This window comes from Centroberyx gerrardi, chromosome 18 (genome assembly GCF_048128805.1).
Source record: "Centroberyx gerrardi isolate f3 chromosome 18, fCenGer3.hap1.cur.20231027, whole genome shotgun sequence".
In the NCBI taxonomy this organism is placed as follows: Eukaryota; Metazoa; Chordata; class Actinopteri; order Beryciformes; family Berycidae; genus Centroberyx; species Centroberyx gerrardi.
Window position 1 is genome coordinate 13,277,582 of NC_136014.1, and position 15,609 is coordinate 13,293,190.

Consider the following 15,609-nt stretch of genomic DNA (forward strand, 5'->3'; position numbering starts at 1 on the left):
TTATATAAATTATATGAAAGCTCAGTCAAACCGGTTATGTTAAATCAACAGTCTGCAAAAACGAGTCTGAGAATAGAAAGTGAAAATCTTCACAGCTATTAATTCACTGAGTGAGCTTGTCTGAGCTGTCTATACAATTAACGTAATGCCCTCCTTATTCCCCAAGAAGTTAATGAACTTAAGAGCAGCTCATTATCACCTTTACCTGGTGAATACTATTGTGTTAGCCCCACTTGCTTATTTCGGGCCGTATCCTTTGGAGCACTTTGCACTAATGAAAAGGTGTCATGTTAGCTCAGACCATGATGGATGGAAAGAACACAACCTCTGGAGGGTCGCTGGCACAGCTCCGCATGAGAGGGAGGGATTGTCACTGCCAGTCCGAGGGAAGCCACATCCCTGCCAAAAGAGAAAAGGCCCAGAGATGTGATTGATGCAGCTGAACCGCAACCTCCAGGCCAAGCACAATCTGGATAAGCCCCTCGCTGTCCTGCGAGCAGCTCCAATATCTACAATATGCTGATGGAATCTGGATAAGTGGACATGATATGGCCTCTGTATCAGTTATATATTTCTATTTTTTCTGATGCTTGATTGTTTTGCAAATTACATTGTTGCTTGTTTAGCTTTCTATTATGTATTTTCTCTTTTTTGTTGTTGATTTTAAGTATTTAAAGCGAATTGAGCTAAACTGTGATGCCGATTGCCGTATGAAACACATACTGTGAGAGGGATTTTTTTTTTATGTTTACCCTCCTGTGTGTCCTCACTGGCATGAATTTCAGGAGTGCAAAGATTTAATGACCTGTCTTCCATGTGAAGCTTTACCACAGGATACTTTATAACTGCAGTCTTCATTTTACTCGGGACAATCAGCGAATGGACACGTAAAAGCACTGAACCTTTCTGATTAGCTTTCCAGTGCTACAACTCACTGCCTGCCTCACTGAAATCCCACTGAAAGTTTGCACTTGGCCCCTTCCCCACCTCACATTGGCTCATTCACTCCCCTCTGACAGAATTTGCCAGAAAATAGTTCTTTTCCCTCCTGCAAAACTTTGTAAATCAATGGAGAATGCATATTCGCTATCAACCTTCACCAGCTGTTTAAAGTAAAGCAGGGGCGATGAATACTGAAGCAAGCTGAAGCACACAATTTGGCTTAACGCACACACACATACGCACACGCACACTATGAACAAATTTAAAGGGAAAATGAAAGCAAAATTCTCATATGATCTTGAACAGCCAAGATATGGGAACGTCAACAAGTCTCTCCCATAGCAACAAAATCAGGAGCTGCAACAGACAGTGAATGAGAGACAGACCTTGCGGACATAATGACATTAACTAGAGTGATTTTTCAGGGATGTGGGCACATAACTATCAGCGCAGCAACGAAATAAAGCTCATTTGGATGTAAAAGCTCAAACATACTGCCTGCTGACGAAATCAGTCTCCAATTTGTTGTCAGTGGAGCAGCTCTAGATCTTGTCTATCAAAGATATCACAGATTAGAGACTTTGGTTCGCCGATTTCTAACTTTGGGACAGACTTGCTCATATTCAGAGGAAGACTGCTGCATGCTGAAACCTGTTTTAAGGCGAATTTTCAGTTTAATTTCATGCCGTTCAGGCTCACTTGTAGCTGAGACACTGCTGAGAGCTCGGCCACAGTCACTCCTGTGTAGTGTTTGGCAGCGTGCCACATTAATCGCCAGGGTAATGGGAAGACAGGCCTATTGACCAGTAGTCCAATAGGACAGAGGGGCAGGACATACAAATCAAAGCTGTCCGGCCCCATATTGACCAGGCTGTCTACAAGAAGCGAGATTCATTAGCTGGGTGACAGGGGAATGAAGCGAGGGCCGAGCTCAGGAAGACAGGGGGATTTGATTCAGCTCAGGCCCTGCCAGACCTGGACAAAATAATGGCTGAATATGTATTGGAGGGCAAGGCTCCACGTGGCAGCTGGGTCTTAGTCTCTCTGCTAATTCCTCATAGTGGACCAGGATTCAGTTTCTGCCTCTTCTCTGTGATCCATCTGTGTGTGTGTGTGTGTGTGTGTGTGTGTGTGTGTGTGATGGCGTTTTTCGGCTGAGTGCTTTTCAGCTTGTGAATGTATATAATGGGGAGGGTCAGCAGTGCAGCAGACAGGAGTGCATGCTAAGTGAGCAAGGTGTCATGGGTGCTAAACCTGCTCAGACTTGGGTATCATTCCTTTGAGCACTTCTGTCTTTCTTGTCACTCTCCACTGTATTCTATCCAGTTGTGAAGAAATGCCATAAAAATGTGTTTAATATATTCAAAAACAAGGTGGACAGAGTTTATACATTACTGATAGCAGGCTATCCATCCTGCCTCTATCTGAAAGGCATGAGGAGTGCTTCACAAAGCTAATTTACAAGTTATCTGCACCTGTCCTTTGAGGTGTTTGTGCATTAAGTCCAGCACACCTCGACTATTTGACTTCAAAGTCAGATATTTGAATCAATTATAATTAGAGGTTTATCCAGGATTTGACCCTGGCTGCTCACTACACAGCAGTTTTGTATGAGGCACACACTGCAATGAGTTAATGAAAGCAGCATTAGTGGCATATGTGCATTGATGGGAGGTTCACTAATTGAATTGGGTTCTGTATTTATAATGTTGCACATTAAGGTCAGACAAATTATTTCCTCTGCTTGAGTAGCAGTAAATATGACTCGAGCTTGGTAAGCTTGCTAATTAGTGAATTGATCTTACAAGTGAAGCTCTATTTTTCTTTTCTTTTTTGCAGTTTCCTTTATTGACAGCTAATGCATCCTGACACACATGAAAAATCACCTTGATTTACACAAGTGGCATTAAATACTTCAAAGCTGTACTTTTCAAATGCTCCATTGCTTCAGACAATTCAACACAATGAGAGGTGTGTTGCTTCTGATTTATTGTTTCTGCCATTTATGGAAATCAAAACTCCTCACTGACCAAAGCAATCACAGGACTGTGATAAATGTGCACTTTGCTGCCAAGTAAGAAGTTTCAAAAACAATATGGAAATGCAGTATTGGAGGAGGCAACTGCTGCGTGGTGAACTGAACATTTCCACAGGACAGCAGTAATCCATCAGTATTTTTTACCTGTTAGATTTTCTATGACTAGGCCTATATTTCACATCGTCTTTGTTCCCATCTGTTTTTGAGTCAGTTTTTTAGAAATACTGAACAACCACCTATAAGTGAAATATTTACCAACTCTCCTTTAAACTAACACTTTAAGTCTTTAATTAAGAATATGCCTACTGTTTTCTGGCATTTATTAGCAGAACCATAAGAGCAGAAGTGAGCTGTGACTGTCCCCTTGTGGGCAGAGTAGTGAACATCTCATTGGAGTGGTAAGGTGGTCTAGTGGTGGGAGTGACCGGCCTGTAGCCATAAAGTCACAGGTTCAAACCCTACAACAGCAGTGTGTCCTGTCAGAGTGCCATTGAGAAAGACACTGAATCCCTACCTCGCTCACTGAAAGTCACTCTGGACAAGAGCGTCAACTACATGCCTTAAATGTAAAGCAAATGTAAATCTCATTCTTGACTCACATTTCTTGTCTTCAAAACACTTGAGGGGATTATGGCTGCATGTGATATGTACATTAGTCTCATTTCATTTCACTTGTCACTGAAATGTGTGTACCATAGTCTGTAAATAATATGGTATGCACACTCTTTTCAACACATCTGTGTATCTTCTTTGGTACAACACACACTATTCAACACAACCTAATGACAATACATTTTGTGTGTTGTTACTGACATATCTTGTGTTGAAAAGTAACACAAGTGTGCATTTTCCTAAAGAAGACACACTGATGTGTTAAAATGACACATCCTTTGTAAGTGTGTATACATGTTAAACATTTGTATACACAGTTGTATGCATTATACATTATACATAGCATTATACATGGCCTAACATAGAGGCCACCAGTATTAGCATTAGTGACATTGTTTTAAACTTTACCCTACCTGGCAACAGTTGAGGTAAGCCTACTTTTCAAGAAATTAGTTGAATAATATGTAACGTGTTAATTCAAATAAAATACAAATTTTAACAACAACAATAACAATTTCCTCACCTTCGTGAGCCAAAACAAGTGGGTGAGTGATTTACATTTCACCACCCCTTCGTAGTAACCTCTGATAAAGAGGATGGATGAGAAAAGCGGAGAAAACCAATGACTCTGGCGTAATTTAGCGTGCGGTCACGTGCCCAGTCTATTAGAGACCGGGAGGAGTGTCATTATTGACAATGTGTTATGGTTTGGCAGACGACACCGAGGAAGACCGAGACGAGGAAAAAAAAGGAATTCCCATCATCAGTAAGCCTTTACCATCTATAATTTACTGTGCAGTGGTTGCTTTCGCTCCATTAGCCGACAGCGACCCTATTAAACGGCGTCGTTCGCGTTTCTGCCATGCACACCTCGCAGCGTTTTCATTTGATTTATTTCATGCAATCAATGGTTATCTTGTCGCGTGGCCTATAGTGATAAAAATGGTTCGAGAGCTGCGAAAATGTCATTGTTTTGACCATTCGTGTGCATGGATTGTGCCTCCATCTGCATCATCTTGTTATTTATCAAAATCATGTTATATGAGGCTGCGCGTTGGCACGTGAGACGACCATGTTATTAATCAATACACTGACAGATGTGAGCCTAATTATCACGGGGAAGCCCAAAAAAGGCCTGAACGGTTCATTCAGTCTTACTACATCAGTAAAGCCATAAATTGCAATCTATGTCAGCGTGCAATAAGCAAACTTTAATGTAAGTTTTCACTAATTCATACTGATTAGTGATTATTAATGACACTGAATGATGGAGATTGTGGTTATTATGTTGTAGTTGTCTTGTAATAATTTAATAAAGTACGTTGTTTTTTTTCCAATTCCATTATATATATAAATTTGCACAATTGACCAGTGCATATTGAGGCATCAGGTTAATTTAAACAAAAACTGCTGTATTTTCATCCATTATAATCTTGCTCTCATAGTCTAACCAACATGACTGCTCTCTCTCTCTCTCTCTCTCTCTCTCTCTCTCTCTCTCTCTCTCTCTCCCTCTCTCTCTCTCTCTCCCTCTCTCCCTCCATTTCATAGGTGGCTAAATGTGATTGATTGGCCCGCTTCAGGATCTATGCTGTGTGTTTCTCCTTGACCAAGTTGATGGACATAGAAGAATGATATCTTCAGTGACTCAGGGAAAAATGACAAAGTGATTGGGTTAATGCAGATGAAACCTCTCAACCTGCTCTTTGGGGGATAAAAGTGTTTGGACTCTAATCTTATGAGGAAGCTCAGTTTTTCACACTGCTGTGAAAGGTGGCACAATCCTGTGCCACCAGAGATTCAGAGGTTTTGTAAGTATTAAAACTGATGGTACTTAAGTTTGTGTTGGTGTCATATGAGAACATATCTGCTCCAATGTCTAGATTTAAACAACATAATGTCAGTTTATATTATTTAAGTTACAGTATATCACCAATGTGGAATTGCAAGCATAAGTAAAACGACTGGCTCTGCTTTATTGTGTTTTTTCTGTCCCGAGAAAAACATCTGGCTCAATACACATTCACTTCAATCTAAAATGTGAACAGAAACTACAGTTCCCTATAATTTAATTGAACCGAAATGTCAGTCTGTCTCTAATTATTTTCTTCCTAAATGCTGAAGAAAGTCCAGCTGGGGTCAGTCAGGGCAGAGCCATGGGGTGCGGGGGGAGCAGGACAGACGCTCTGGAGCCTCGCTACCTGGAGAGCTGGACCAAGGAGACGGAGTCGACGTGGCTGACCAGCACCGACACTGACATTCCCCTGTCGTCCATCCAGAGCATCCCCTCCGACAACTCCTCCGAGGCCGGCTTCGCTTCCGAGAAAACAATCAGCCCCGGTGAGAAAAATGAATTATGGATCGGTGGATGAATGAATGAATACTTAATTGATCTCTAACAGGGACTAGGCTGAACAAATTAATAATCCATGAATTGTCGAATGAATGTATAAATTGATTCCCATCATAGAATATGGTATATTTGAAATGCCAATTATTTTATCTGGGGGTTTTTTTTCTCTCTCATTTTTGGAGCCCTTGTAACCGGTGATCATGTGTGACTTCATTTTCATGGATGTTCTGCTCTGAATTCAAACCCATTATTTTCTGATTATCTCTATAACATATTCACCAATTGAGCTATGCAGGATGTGTGACAATTGAAGATGGATCTGACTATACTGGTACTGTAGTTTGTAAATTTGTCATTGCCAGGGATGCTGGACATTTCTGGGCACAAATTCTTTGATGTGGGGGAGAGATGAATCAGTGGACGGGTTGAATAGGCTGCATCAATAACCAGTGTGCTCAAACAGGATCTGGCTCACATGGCAACGGATACAACCTTTAGCTGATGCGATAAGAGGAACCTTGATCTAATTGTGAAGACAAATTCGGTTAAGCTACTTTCTGAAGAGACAAAACAAATCCAAATCTGCCCAAATTAATTAGCAGCTGGCAACAACGGGTCTGTAACAATATACCATACATCTGTCCACAAAAAAGGTATGTTTTTCAAATATGGTAATGTTTATTTGATGAGTCACCATGCAGCACTTTGTTTCAAAAAGGGCATCCAATCTGTTGTGTTGCCTGTCACAGTCAGTCACAAGACAAATGGGTAAAATCTTTGTCAGTGACCATGTTAAGTTCATCTGCAGTGACTTCTGATAAAGGACTCCTTGAATCATTGTTCAGCACTGTATGTTGGACCCATTAACTAAAGGGATGGTGATCTTCATAATGTCAAGGGTTTGGAGGTCAGTGGGTCACGTGCAGCAGAAAAACAAACTCCTGGATTGATGTCATTCCAACCTCCTAGCCAACCCAACTGGCATGAGTGGATGCTGAGATTTGGGATGACATGAAAAGAGGAATGATGTCAACCCAGGATGTCTTTGGGTGTGCCCAAGGACAAACTGAAGGTTCATGTTGAGGGTTATTGATTCACTTCCCCCTCCTTTCAAAGCAAGTTTCCAGATTCCCAGTTTCCAAGATTCTAGCCAGCAGTTAACACACACTACTAGTCACAAACTCGCCATCTTCAGGCTACTGCAGCCACAAGTATACCCTCACAGTAAAGCACTTTTCATAAGAGCACACGCATGGATGTACAGTGATTTAGTTGCTGCAAAAGGGACAAAGCTCCAGTTTTTTTCTGTTCCAGTTCCAGATTTCTTTGAAGACGGTCTACCTCCTCCGGCTCAGGCGTACCTGAAGGTTTGCTCGGCCATGTCCGAGGCCAATCTGAACGACGTGAAACCCAGCAGCCCCCCTGCAATACTGGCCTCTCCTCACCAGGAGGCGGTGTTACCCTCCTCTGGCACCACAGTGCAGCGCAGAAGTGTCCTACGCACCGAGGAAATTGTAAGCTGCTCTCTGATGCTTTTGATAGCTCCAAAGTCTACTCTCTGTTCAAGATATGCAAAGACACCTGTTGTAAAGGTAATGAGCCATGGCTCACCCAATTGTGGATAGAGGTCTAGAGAGAGTCAATACACCATGGTACATAGTATGCAGGACCTTATGTTGTCATGGTGGCATCTTTCTATACTATAGACATATTCTTGTCAATACAGTAACTCAAGAACAAGAACAACACATGATAGAAACTTCATATTTACACCACAGATTCCCCCTATTGAGTCGATTATCTGATTAGATTTTGCAGCACCTTGCTGCATAAATTTACATATTAATGAGAAAAATGAATTTTCTTGAAAGCAGTATAACTCCTTGATTCTTTAAGATATGGAGTTCAAATTAATACCACCCATGTGTTATGTGAAGACAAGTATATTAACACTGAAATATCTGCTAATTAATACATGAATTGGCTTGATGAATGACCTCATTAGCATAACTGTGTATGTTTAATATATCATGGTGATTATGGTGGGACATTAGGCAGCTCAAGTGCCTCTTGTTTCAGTTACTGCATTGTGCCACAAGTTACAATTAAAACTACTGACATCTCAGTTAACTTCACCATAGACATGTCATCTGTTTCTGCTTCATCTTTCTAAGTTTCAGGTGCCATATTTTTTTATTATTTTTACAATTCGTCTCCCTTCTTTCACTTTCCTCCCTTCCCAGACGAAGTGGCAGGACAATCGAATGTCGACCAAGCAGGTGACCATCACGGTGACGCAGAGCATCCGTCAGGTGGACAAGAGCGGAAAGATCAAGGAGAAGTCCCTCACCACCTACGAGGTTATGAAACCTGTTGAAAGCCTCAAACAGGTGGCCACACAAAACACTTAAGTACAGCGAGGATAGGTAGGAGCCAAAGATAAATGAAGACTGTGAAATAACTGAACACTGGTTGATCTGTTAATGAATTAATTTTGTTTCATGGAGAAAACTTGAAGGTTTGATTGCAGGGGATTTATAGACTGACTTTATGGCCATAAGCATGTGAAGAAAGCACAAGAGGGATGTCTGACTTTGTACTGTACTGACTTTGAACTGTGCGAGTTAAGAGTGTCTCATGTTAGATACATGGCTCATTTTCCTGAAAAACATGGTGAACTAGGCCGTATTGTATTTAATACTGTATGAGGTATTTCTATGTGCCTGTTACAGCAATGTTGTTTTACTGTATCTTGACAGGTGAAAAAAAAGTGTTTTAGAATATGATGTTTACATGTGAAAATGTAGGTTGGTCAAAAAAACAATGACATTTTAGCATACATTATCAGACAAAAAAAAAGTGAATACATAGTACATCAAATCAGACAGCCGCTTTCAAAATTATGGAAAGACAATCATTATTTGGCTCATTCAATCAGTGAACTGGAATCTTAGGAAAGCATTTTAAGATGCTTATGCTATAAAACTAATGTTACACACATGAATATTCACATAAACATGTCATACATAGTTTTGTTATTCGACTTTGATATACAACATGTAGTTGCCGCTGGCTTAAATTTGAATGGCTCAGGAATCTGAATCTGATTGTGTTGATTGCACTATTTACAGTGTGTAAAGCCTGCTTTTATGTTTGTGTTGATCATGTAGAAACTGTCTTCATACATCATGCGTTGTTTGTATTTCTACCTTTTTTAATGTCGGGAAAACAATACAGTGTTGGATTTCTGATCTATTTCTCCCGAGTCTCGTGAGTTTTTTACTTACAATAAATCAAACAAGGTGTTCTTTATGGCTCTGATCATCTTCAAATCACTTCATAGAAGTTGTATGACTAGTAACATGTTCAAGAGAGATCTATTTTGATGACACAAACAAGCGATGGGCATATTGTCATTTTTGCTTTACATACAGTGAAGAACATAGGTGAACAGTGGTGCCATATTTGTTGAGGGAACAAGTGTGACTGTTTAGAGACTGCATGGATACAAAACTCATGTGCCCCTGTCAGATTTATCTCATCTTTACAGTATCGCTGTACTCTATGGAGAACTAGTGAAATGCTAAATGTCCTCTCCCACTTTCCTTTAAAAAAAAAAAAACAGTGAAGAAGAACAACAAACATGCACTTTTTTGGCAGCATCCTCCTTACACATAGCATGCGACATCGACTCTGGCAGCTTGCATTACTGTGTGCAATGGACCTGTAAGATGAGCAATTGCAAAGAGTTTTTTCTGTGGTCCTAGATCAGTAACTATACAGTTGGCCATCACTTTTATTCTAACGTCTGCTCTTTGGTCAGCTTTGTGTTGACAGTGTGTGGATCTGTTTTTTCTGGTCGTATTGTATCTCTCCTATTCTGAATGATGGCTCCTCCTTCTCCATCCACTCCTCCACACTGAACTCTGGGAAGAAGAAGTTGATCTCTCTGTGTGCCGACTCAGCTGAATCTGGTAAGAAGAATGGCAGATTAAGAAATATAACATTTGGTAAATTTAATAAATGTATAACTAGAACAAACACATATCTTTTAAGCATGTCTAAAAATGAAAGTATAGGGGGTCAATATGTAAATTTCTTTAGTATATTTCTTCAGTTATATAAAGGCACTTGATATACCTGAAGAAATATTCAGAACTGTCCCATGATTACAAGAGTGTATAATGATTACACAATAGCAACTTCTATGATTGGTCACACAGGGCCTATTGTTGAACAATCAGACCCTTGAGAATCTGCACCACTGTAATTTCAGACCACTTTGTGTACCACTCACCTAGTACTAGGGCCATAATAAAATCAATAGGTTCAGACTCTTACTGAATGTAAAATGAAAGCAAATACTTGATTGATTTTAACTTAATCAAAATATTATTAAGGCAGATATTAAGATGCACTATGGAAGTGTGTCAAATACTCATTTTACAAATTGCCTGAAAAATCACTTTTGTGATTTTGTGTGTGTGGCAAAGTTTTTCCCTATGCTTGTGTTTCTGGCCTATGATTACACTGTTTCAGTGCAATTCCAGGCCTGCACTAAACCTGCTAAAATTGCAGGACATTATGTGGTTTGACTGCCCTTGTAATGATGCACTGGCCTTCGGACTTATTGTAAAGCAAAGAGGTTGGCCTGGGGATTTGTGAGCAGGAGCATAAATTGTTAAGGAGAGTTAAAATTGAAAGACGTAAATAAATGACATAATGCCCCTTTTAAATTAGAAATAGCATATTGCATAATTACTCTTGTATCATGAGGCTTCATACCTGAGCCATGAGTAGTGTTCCTTGTGTCTGTGAGTCCATACTGGGCCCGGATGGTGGCAGGAGAGGTATATCTGGCCCTGAACACTTTGGTTGGTCCCATCAGTTCCCTCCAGTGACGTATGGCATCCTCCCGGGCTAAAATGTACGCCCGCATCGGACCACTGGGGGTAAGAGTGTGAAATAAAAATCTGAGCATTCATGGTTAAATATTATCAGTACAGTACAGTATGAGCCACAAGTGCAACACCATGTGTTGCTCTGTCTGTCTGTTACAAACCTTTAATTTGGAGTGCTGGATGCATGACTAGCCGTAAATAGAGAGCCAAACAGTGAAAGTTCAATCTATTCTCTCTGCAACCCCCTATGAAGAAAGTTGGCCTATAAATACATATCCAGCGTATGTAGCTATCTGATTATGCAAAACAAGGCAAACAGGGGGTGCTTCAAGCTGGACTTGCTGACGTGCTGATGATCCATTCTGTGTCTCCACTAACAATAACATCACCCAAGGAAAGGTTGCTGTAGCAACCGTGGCTTCACCACGGTGACTCTACAAAGATGACAGTGTGATTACAAGAACCTTTAGCAATCCAGTGGGGGTCCTCGGCATGAGGAGCCCATACAAACTATAATAGGTAGGCTGCATGCCGATCTTCAAACGGTTGCTCCAGGGGTCGAGCGCTAAACATGGCAGTCTACAGATAATTGAAACCCCTGTAGTGATGTTTCAGAATCTGGATAGAAATGATTTCTTGGTGACTTGGTGAGCGTGAAATAAAAGCGTTATCAACCGAGATGTGCTTCTATGCGTCAGCCCAGTGGGCTAAGTGATAAGGCTGTTTTTTTTTCCCTACAATGTTTTAACAGTTATTCCCTTTCCAATACATCAGACAAAGGAAACAGCACTTATCCAAATGCCTGAAAGCACAATAGTTACACACATGCACTTAACTAACATTGGCATGGGTGTGGGAATTGTACATGTCTGTCAGTGTAAAGTAAAGCTTACCTTGACATGAATTCTACAAGTCTTTGATAGAAGAATCGCCCTAAGAAGCAAAACAAAAGCAAAACATTTGAAGTGAAAATGCCTCTAAAGCTCAAACAGACAATAGGGGAAACAGACAATAGATAAAGCAATAACTAGAATGCGAGTGCACTACAGAGGTAGCACGGGTCTGAAAGAGCCAGGAGCCTTGTATTCCTCCCAGACAGCTCTCGTTATCTAAAAGATATCACACATAAACTCATTCATGCCTGAAGCCTTTGGCAATTTGAAAATTGTTCTTCATCGTCCAACTTGGGAAGAAATATCAAGGAGAAACAACTGCACCATTACTAAAGGCAGGTTGTTTTCTCTGGAAGCAGATGCCCAATTAACACAGGAGGGGATGAATCATCTGGTTCTGACTGGTCTGATTCAAGTTGTGCCTTTGAAGCTAGACAAACTGGAAAATGGATAACCAACCACTTCACATATTCACAGGAAATTCTTCTCTGGATGGTAACAGTAACTGGTGGTATTACGCTTGTTATGTAGCCTAGATACATGGGAATTAGTGATGCATCAGCCAAGTGTGCAGCTGACTCATTTGTTTGGTCAGATGGAGCCACTGCAGTATAGCCTTGCTAATTTGAATACATGGGGAACGTAATGAACACAGACAAGAGATGTTTCCACACCTGCATGCTCAGCGTAAAACCTCTCAGAGTCCTGTCTTCTCCACACCAGATCTTTGCTCCTAACAATGACAAAGTTGTTGTCCAGGATTCTCTGGTGAAGAGCCTGAAAGAACAAAAAATATGTTGTGTTACCTCCTTGTACATTACTATAGCTCTAGTTGACCAGTAAATGTATGTTTGGATCAAATGTGCATACAGGCTGCCATGTGCAAATTTCTTCCAAAAGGTTTATAGGAAAATGGTAAACATTTTGATATAAGTGTTAGCACTGCCAAGGATGCCAAGGATGACACTGACAGCAAAATACTAGATAATACTAATAGATACAAAGGTCTTCTGGAGCCATTCCTCCACTATTTATTAAGGTGACAACAGACATAAAACAGGTTCAATTTATGAGGCTTTCAAATGGAACCTTCTGGTAATGGAATATTTTATGATTCACACTTTCATCCGTTTGAGGCCTTGGGGCTTGTGAGTTTATCAAGGCAGCAAAGTGAGCTTCTTTTATGTTGAAATCTATTGAATGAAATTGTGTTTTCAGAGGAATAGGCCTATATCAAATAACAAGCCACTATGGATCCTTAGCACTTTGCCTACCAACCAATATAAATTGGTCAGAGATGGAGGTCATTAATCAAATCCCTTCCGATGATTTTGTGGAGTGTTAATGCCTGGAGAAAACATGTGCACCATTTTAACCTGTGCCACATTGAGCTGTTGTTGTGGGCTGCATGACCTACAACACTGCATTTCATGGACACCAAATTGTCTCGCAATCTTGTGAGACAATCAGGTGCAATCAGGTGGAGAGAGGGGACAGAGGAGAGAGGGAGGGAGGGCAAGGTGGACGATGTCTAGACCAGTGATGAACACACACGAAGAGAGGTATGATTATGATTTTTTTTTTCTTGTGACGATTTTGTTTGACAATGAGCTAAATTAAGAAAGAGAAATTTGTTCATCTTTAAAAAAATGTTTACACTTTGACCACCAGATGTCACTATTCATGCTGCCATTCATTTATATAGGGAAAAAATAATATCCTACGAAGTATAGGGTATCAAAAGGTTGAATGCATCAGAACCTGATCAGAACATCCCCTTAAGTACGTGAACACTTCAAAGTTGGAAGACAGTCTCTGGCTGAACGTATGTTAAAGTTTTTACAGCACCAAAAAGAGCCTTTATAATAACAAAAACAAAGAAGTTGGAGCCCAAAGAAGCAGATAAAGCCTTTACAGCAATAACAATTACACATCCATGCGTAGAGGAATAGCATGAGTGTGCTAGCTTTCAGCTAACCCACTCACTGTGAAAGCAAATGAGCAGAAAGAGGAAAGGTTCTCTCACCTCCAACATCACAGGATGCGCAACCGCATCTGGCTTGATGACCGCTAGAGTGAGCTGCAGTGCTTTGGACCAGCGACCAACGGTTAGTAACATTGCCTAGAAAGACAGAATAACAGAAATTAGGCTGTGCTGTTAACAACAGTATTGTAGCTGGTTTTCCGCAAGGTCAAAGCCCATTTTTTGTCACACTGCATTGAAGAAGCTAACTAGCAACAATGTAACGTTACAATGGAGATTGTTCTATCGCTAAGAACGTTACGTTTGCATTTTTATCATTACTGCTAATCTAATATTAAGAATTACATCCACTATTAGTACTGACCTCACTTGCGAATGGAATAACGGTAGTTTCAGAAATAGTGTATCTTGTCTGACCGGTCAGTTTGCAGTCGAGAGCAGCGCAATGTGCGCAGCCATATTATAGGAAGTATATATGAACACGGTTCGTTACGTCTCCACTCACTGCCTAACGAACTATAAGTGTCTATAATGTAATTAGGATTTTGTGTATGTATGTACTAAGATATGAAGTGTTGGAATCTCTCTCCATACTAGTCAGTCCGTTCGTAAATACTGTCCCCAGAAACTAAAACAGTACATGTAGTTCCACGTTAAGTGTGGCGATTGAAATTCCACTGTGAGTGTGAGACCAAGTCAAAAGAAAATCCACCTCAGGTTATTATATGACTGTTCAGTCTAGATTTGTGAAAATTAACAAAGTTAGACACAAAAGAAGCAAGAGTTGATAATTTGCCAGCAGGACCAGGGGTGATTTTAAAGGGAGATGGGTAGGTTTTCTAGTTTATAACTATAAGCAAATTTCAGTTGGACAGGCTCAAACAAACCTTCTGTTAGTCTACAAATTTCTAGGTTGTGTCTTCTGTTGATGACACTAAACAGAGTTTTAGTTTTTGGGCCTCTGGTATTGGGAGATACCTGTTCATGTTTACCATGTGCTCATAAACCTTTGGGTTTTGGTCCAGCTCAAGACCTTTGGCACATGTCATCACCTCTGTCTTTAATAGTAATGATGTGATACTTTATTGATCCCCATAAGGGATCAGCATCCCTGGGCTGGTGGGGATTCAATGTAAACCCACCCTTTACATATGCCATAGGCTCCCTTAAGCCACATAGTTGATTTATCATGCTTTATTCCCTCCGTGTTGACTTGAATGGAAACATGCTGACAGCTCAAACAGCATGCTCCACTTGACTTTGTTCCACAACCATTTATAGAGACAAGGTAGCTTGAGGGCAGACATGAAATTACGATTAAAGTCAAATGTCCTAGTCACCCCCCAAAAAGTTCAATATCTCTAAAACAATGATAGAATTGAATAGAAAAGCAGGTGATTATGGTTGGATCCTGTGTGAATACTAGATTCTCTCTTCAGTAACTGACAGCATAGCAGCTACAATCAGAGACTCCAACAAGAGAGAATTTTGTCTGTGGAATTTCATCAATGTGGGAGATCAGACCTACAGTATGAGTTCCACACACTGGACACATTCCAGCAATGCAAAAATGCCACACCCTTGAAATGAGGTGGTTTGGGGGGGTGACATTCAGAGAAAGAGAAAGAATAGGGGGGAAGGGAGGAGGGGGATGGCTGTCCCACATAGGTTTCTCCCACCTGCCAATGTCATGTGACTTGGGGTGACACCACAGCTGTTGCCTCCCATGAGGGGATGGAGAGGACGAGAGGAGGTGTCGGGGGGGTGGGGATGGGGCTTGGAGACGGGGTGACACAGGAGAGAAGGGGAATGGGGGATGAGTGTGATGCTGGCTTAATAAAGTACAGTAGGAAAATCAATTCAAAACTACACAATGTAGGTCTGTA

General features: G+C 40.8%; 2 protein-coding genes across 3 annotated transcripts; one reads left to right on the plus strand and one right to left on the minus strand.

Moving 5' to 3' along the window:
* The first annotated feature begins 5,748 nt into the window (after window positions 1-5,748).
* Window positions 5,749-8,356, plus strand: baalcb (BAALC binder of MAP3K1 and KLF4 b). The gene is made up of 3 exons (XM_071916447.1): window positions 5,749-5,932; window positions 7,260-7,459; window positions 8,189-8,356. Exons 1-3 carry the CDS (start codon window positions 5,749-5,751, stop codon window positions 8,354-8,356), a joined length of 552 nt encoding a protein of 183 aa, XP_071772548.1.
* A 1,123-nt stretch (window positions 8,357-9,479) lies between these two features.
* On the minus strand, window positions 9,480-14,320 carry nme6 (NME/NM23 nucleoside diphosphate kinase 6). Of its 2 annotated transcripts, none has more exons than XM_071916437.2 (6): window positions 14,093-14,320; window positions 13,766-13,861; window positions 12,414-12,516; window positions 11,740-11,779; window positions 10,731-10,891; window positions 9,480-9,916 (listed from the first exon to the last, which is right to left on the minus strand). In XM_071916437.2, exons 2-6 carry the CDS (start codon window positions 13,856-13,858, stop codon window positions 9,765-9,767), a joined length of 549 nt encoding a protein of 182 aa, XP_071772538.1. In that variant the 5' UTR covers window positions 13,859-13,861; window positions 14,093-14,320; the 3' UTR covers window positions 9,480-9,764. The 2 variants fall into 2 exon arrangements, with proteins under 2 accessions (XP_071772538.1, XP_071772536.1); XM_071916435.2 differs by having other exon boundaries at window positions 14,088-14,320.
* Window positions 14,321-15,609: the final 1,289 nt, after the last annotated feature.

What these genes read in the sequence shown, in the direction of transcription:
- baalcb (XM_071916447.1), top strand. Translation starts at nt 5,749, where the DNA reads ATGGGGTGCGGGGGGAGCAGGACAGACGCTCTGGAGCCTCGCTACCTG. An exon ending in CGAGAAAACAATCAGCCCCG is followed by an intron (nt 5,933 to 7,259) that starts GTGAGAAAAATG and finishes TTTCTGTTCCAG; the next exon opens with TTCCAGATTTCTTTGAAGAC. An exon ending in TCCTACGCACCGAGGAAATT is followed by an intron (nt 7,460 to 8,188) that starts GTAAGCTGCTCT and finishes CTCCCTTCCCAG; the next exon opens with ACGAAGTGGCAGGACAATCG.
- nme6 (XM_071916437.2), bottom strand. Translation starts at nt 13,858, where the DNA reads ATGTTACTAACCGTTGGTCGCTGGTCCAAAGCACTGCAGCTCACTCTA. An exon ending in GTTTTACGCTGAGCATGCAG is followed by an intron (nt 11,780 to 12,413) that starts GTGTGGAAACAT and finishes TTTGCTTCTTAG; the next exon opens with GGCGATTCTTCTATCAAAGA. An exon ending in CTTGTAGAATTCATGTCAAG is followed by an intron (nt 10,892 to 11,739) that starts GTAAGCTTTACT and finishes TCTTACCCCCAG; the next exon opens with TGGTCCGATGCGGGCGTACA.